Here is a 5,847-nt window from a genome sequence, read left to right on the forward strand (position 1 = left end):
AGGCAGGCAGATCTCTCTGGTCTACAGAGCGAGTTCCAGGACAGCCAGAGCTACACAGAGAAACCCTGTCTCTAAACACAACTTCAACAAGTGTATTAGAACACAGATTTAGGATTACAGAAATAGTTTCCCAGGAATACTGAAGGGGCAATATGTTGGAACCTGGGGGACACAGTATTATGGTGTAAATATAATGCATTTTACCAGATCAAAGAGTCGACATACTGTGTGGTATGGTGTGTCATAATGCACTCTTCAAAGCTATATGGAAATTATGGGGGTTGACAGATTATGCATAATAAAGGAATCTGGGAAATTTTGGGTGGAGTCTAAAAATAGTTTTGTTAAGACACAAAGCATAAATAATCTGGAAGATTTTTTAAAACAATACAAATTCAATCCTGAAAGTGGGCATTTATTTAGAATGACAACTTATAACAAGAGTTAAATGATGACAACACTTACAAGTTTTAAATGAATTGTGTGTGCATGTAGATATATATGCTTGTACATATATTAATTAACACAAACACCACAATGTCTCTATATAACTAAAGTGAAATGAACATCTAAAGTGAAGGATATGAGAGTTTTATTATAAATCAAATACCAAAATTCTGCAAATTGTACATAAACATAGAGCTGTGTGAGATGAACACAAAAGAGCCCAAGAGTGAAAGTTGTCTCACTCTATGAGGTAAAAATGGAGATAGGTTTCTGTTAAGCCCTTAGTACACATTTTCACATGAAGTTTTTTTTAAATATACTAGCTTTTCTAAGATTTAGTCTTATAAAAAAAATCTTGTTTCAAGTTACAAGAACGACTAATTTTGTATACATAACCATATACAGAATAACGGCCACATGTAGCAAGTAAAGAGCTTTTGCTGTAACATTTTTCCAATTTCCCAGATACTGGTCCATCTAGTATGTTGGAATGATTTACCAGTTGGCAATTATGTTACTGGAACCAATTGGAACCGTTCTAGAAATAAGCCAGATGCTAAAGCTTGCTTTGTTGGAGACAAATGACTTTATATTCGGAGAAAGGACTGAACACAGTGCTTGCTTTTCTTAGTTTATATCAAACTAGAAGGATATGAAGCAGCAACCCTGGACTGTAGGGTTGTAGGACTGTTGACACGCTCATTTTAACTGTCTTCTACATGTACTCAAATTGCTATATTATGATCTACTCACGATAATGAAGATAGCCAGAAGTTTATCTGTTTTAGGAAATTATTCAGCACTGAACGACAGACACTCCTCAAACTAGAATTTCAGAGAAGTGTAGAATGAACAATCATTTTCTGCATGCTGAGGTGTTATACACATACGTACACTCAGATAGATTACATGTGGATAACCCATTTACTTTTTAATTTTAGATTGTTTTCTTGCAGAAGCAATTATGGTTAGTTGTATATATGTGGCAAATTTTAATCTATCTTTGGTTCTATGATTTAGAGATATTTTTTCCCAAAAATAAATAGGCATGGCAGGAAAAATAAATTGGCTATCTTAAGAGAAAAGTCAGTACTTTATAAAAAAAATTGACCAAAAAATATATAACTGGTATTTGTTTTAGACATCTTTTCTAATTCTCTTGCTTAAAATCTAACACCAGTGCAGTTTTATTGAACTCAATGTACATAATGTATTTACCTATACAGCAAAGACACCAAAATATCATAAAACAAAGTAACAGTTCCCCCTAAAGTTGCCTAAGAATTATGCATTCCAAAATATATTAGAAAGTCAAACTGCTAAAAATATACTGATAAAGCTGAATCTGAAAAAGCACAAGAAAATAAAGGTGGATGTATTGGTATTTGCGGATCACATGGATCTTCAAAAAATAAAAGAACTTAGAATTCAAGGACCCTCCCTTCATTTTCAGCAAATATTTATGCATTGGAACTTTTAGAAGATTACTTTTCCAAAGTTTCATCTAGTTTCCATTTTGGTTTCAACTCTTGGCATAATTAACGACCTTCATTTGGTAATGACCTCCGCCTCTTTTCAAATAGGATTTTGGAATCATATAATTCTCTCTCCCTATAGCCAAGGGATGGTCCCTTTAGATACTTTGCCTCCGCTGCTTCATAATCTAAGCCATCAACTGCAGAAATTGAGCAAATAATTGCTTCTGGTAGAAGAACTTCCAAGACAAACTTAATTTTGTCATCTTTTATCAGAGTCAGCATCTTCTGGTCAATTTGCTTATAAATTTCTTGTAGATATTTCACCACTTCATCCAGTTGATCTTCGTCTTCAAAGTAGGTTTCAATACAGGGTGTGAAACTCTTTGCATTCAGAAATGATTTCAGCCACTTGGATTTTTTTGTGCCCTTTAAAATTCCCAGGAGGTGGTCCTCGGTTCCTTTTTCATTGACAATGAAATCTACAAGGTTCTTGTTAGCTCGGTCCCGAGCAGGCTTCATGCGATCAGGGAGAATTTTCCGGAAAGATACTCTCTTGGCGTGAGATGCCACAGGCAATTGCTCCCCCGCGTCTTCATTGTATAGCTTTGGAAATTTATTTCTGAACGTATTTTGTTTGATGATTTTCCTGACCGGGTAACTGATGTCAGCAGCGTAATACTCAAAGAATGAGCCAGTGAAAGAACCACAGCCTAGTCTAACTCGGTAGTCACAAATCAGCGACACACACCAATCGATGCTCTCCCGGTACTCCTCCCTGGCTTTCTCCACTAGTGCCTGTTTCTCTTTACAGTCATATTTTTTCAGCCTTCTCAAAGATACTCTAACACCTCTCTTTTGAGGATTCATGTCTGCCTCAACCAAAAGCACACTCGCTTTCCTCTCCTTCCGCCTGATGCTTTTGATCACTGCTGGCCAAAATGGGTATTTTTGATATTTAAACCACACTATCATGCCGGTTTCAAATGCACGTGTCTCATAACGGAGAATGAAACGTGGAAGGTCTTCATCGTCGTCCTCATCATCGTTTTCTAACGCAGCCGCACAGGCAGGATTTAGAGACAAAAGCTTGCCAGAAGCTCGGGCTTCTTCCTCAAGATCTTCTAAATCCAGTCTCTGGAGTAGTAGATCGCTGTTGACTGTATCACGGGCAGGAAGGGAAACCTGATAGTCCCCTGAGCACCCTGCAGTGGGTGTCTCAGCACCTACATCTGATTCCACAGTAGACTGACTTTGGCTGCCATAGGAACCTGGATTCTGATTTGATGGGCCCTCTCCAGGATCTTCCATGTTATTCTCTGAGACAGTAAAGCATTCACAGGAAACAGCCGGGGCATCTGGGAGGATGTCTTGGGACTCCTCTTTAGGTACAGCGAGATCTTCCGATGAGGGGACAAACTTTTCTTCTTTAATAAATTCGCTTTCTTCTTTGAGTGATAAATTCACAGACATGATCGATGAGATGTCAATCTTTTTCTTTTCTTCTTTTTTATCATCATCATCTGAAAACGAAGGGTACGTTTGGCAGCAGCTTACGTTTTCTGACTTCATTTCCACTTCACTTGGCATGTTCTCACTGGCTGTGTGCACCTGCAACTTATCATCGGAGAGGGAATCATCACTCTCGGAGCACAGTAACATGGAAGCCGAGTCTTCCTGGAGGTTGCTTTCGAGTTTCCGGAACTTTTTATGAGGAGGCGAATCAGGCGGCTGCTGTGGCACATTTTCAGATGCTGTAGCCATATGTTGCTCTTCTGCCATGCTTTCGTGGTTCTGATTTGTTCTTTCTTCCACGATTTCCAGTGCCATTTTCAGTGATCTTTCATAGGCAGTTTCCTCCGTAGGTGTAAAGTTGACCTCTGACTGCACTGTTAGAGAGGACATAATGGCTTCGACAGCAGATTTGGTTAGGACTTTTGTGTCTTTGCTTTCCACGGTAATTTTCTCATCCAGTGAAAGTATTTCAACTTCTACAGACAATGTCTTTTCCCCCTTACTGTCTAAAGGACTTTCAGACCTATCTAAAACTTTGGCTGGCCATAATTGGTCTTTCCAACTACATAGGACATATTCACCATCCATTATGATTTAGATTAATGTGCCAAGTAATTAGTATTACAGACAAAGAGATTGGCTAGCCTTGTGGCTGCAAATACAAGTGCTATCAAAACACCAGTCTTAGTAAGGTTTCTTTTTGATTTAGAACCACAAAGAGTTTATAGCTTATGTGCACCGTTTTCTTCCACAGATATGTCCCCAGGATACTTGAACATGTTGTTTGAATAAGAGAACTCTGGAAGATACTGAAATAGGGAAAACACTATTAACAAATGAAAGTATCTTGCTGAAGTACAAGTCAAACTAATGTACTCGAAAGAGACAAACTGAAAAGAGAGGTCTCTCGTTGCACTTTTATGAATAAGGAGATAATACCAGGAAATAAACTTGCACACTAATCCCAATTAAAGAACTCATAATGTTGCTGAAGAATATGCATCAGTAGTAGTTGTATGCTAGGGAATTTATTTATGTCACTGGATACTTCGATACTCTCACATTCCTGGTATTTCACCTGTGGTACTGAATCTTCAAATTTAGGATTCATGAGGACCATATGGGGGGGCCTCATTGAATTTTCAGCTCCATTCTCAAAGTCTTATTCAGAAGTTCAAAAATGAGCTAAAAGGAATGTAATTCTTCTAAGTGGTTAAATGCTTCCAACGTTTCCTTAACACTAAAAGGCAATGCGTGAGTTGAACATATGGCTTTACCTCAAACTCTTAACTGAATTATGTTAATACAAAAGTTGCTTTGAAACTCAAATGCTACAGATGCAAAGCAGGAAGCGAAATCAAGTATCCTTTAAGGCCTCAGCATGTTTTCAAACGTATAGCATTTCCTGAAACGGGGAGAGTCTTACTTACCTCTGGTGGGTAGACTGGTGGGTAGTCTGGCTGTGTGACTGTCACGCCAGCTGACTTCCAAACAGGCCTTTCACCCTGTGGGGCACGTATGTAGTTATGCTGCCTTTCTGGAGTCACTCCAATCTTAGACACCTCTGCTATTAACCGAGGTTGTACAAAAGGAAGACAGGAAATCCAATCAATAAAGGGAAGAAGTGTTAAAACAAACAAACAAACCAACCCTGCCTACCCAAACTAGCAGGCATGCCTTTGTGCAATACAGGGAGGAGATGAGACACAGTCATTAATGCAGATGTCATATTTGTTTCCTCCTGTGTTCTCTCAAGATGAAATATTTTTTACCATTCACGCTGAAATGGATCTCACTCTAGAGAAGTGGGAGGTGAGGCATGAGGAGAGGAAGGTAACAAATTAGCTTGTGTCTCCTATGAATCACAATATAGATTTTCTGATAGAATCTACCCATTAATCTTCATATGGATTCCTTGGTTAAAAGTGCAGTTGTTTTCAATGAAATGAGTTATGTGGCATGAGGTGTCTCATAGTCTTAATAATTAAAAAAAAACAAAACAGTATCACCGTTTTGGTTTCCTGCTTCATAAAAATGGTCCTCTGAGGGAAATTCAGGCTTTCTGGTGCTTTAGCCATCTTGTGACCAGTACCATTATGGCAGCCTGTTGGTGATATATAGGCAGCGCCTTAACACAAGATCCGTCTTAGGGAAGAAGGATAGAAGCTGCACTAGAAGTTTGGGAGCATTTTTGGGTTTTAAGAATTCTTTATGCTAAATATAAGCACTAAGGGCTAAGGATGTGGCTCGGTGTTTGCTTGGCACATTTAAGCTCCTGGGTTCGAGTCTTAGTACCAAATGAAGATTTAGGAACATTAAATAAGACACTTAAGGGTTTATAATACAGGGTAGAAATAGGGTGATGTTTTTACCACAGCATTTCTTCTGATCCAGGAGCTTATTGAATTAA

The 5,847-nt window shown here is 38.5% G+C and overlaps 1 protein-coding gene across 1 annotated transcript; it reads right to left on the reverse strand.

The window, feature by feature from the left end:
• Nucleotides 1-394: 394 nt before the first annotated feature.
• Nucleotides 395-4,228, reverse strand: Pwwp3b (PWWP domain containing 3B). The gene has a single exon (XM_032890330.1). The coding sequence runs from the start codon at nt 4,023-4,025 to the stop codon at nt 1,986-1,988; it is 2,040 nt and encodes a 679-aa protein (XP_032746221.1). The 5' UTR covers nt 4,026-4,228; the 3' UTR covers nt 395-1,985.
• Nucleotides 4,229-5,847: the final 1,619 nt, after the last annotated feature.

This window comes from Rattus rattus, chromosome X (genome assembly GCF_011064425.1).
Source record: "Rattus rattus isolate New Zealand chromosome X, Rrattus_CSIRO_v1, whole genome shotgun sequence".
Lineage (NCBI taxonomy): Eukaryota > Metazoa > Chordata > Mammalia > Rodentia > Muridae > Rattus > Rattus rattus.

Coding starts and splice junctions, on each gene's coding strand:
- Pwwp3b (XM_032890330.1), bottom strand. CDS start 4,025: ATGGATGGTGAATATGTCCTATGTAGTTGGAAAGACCAATTATGGCCA.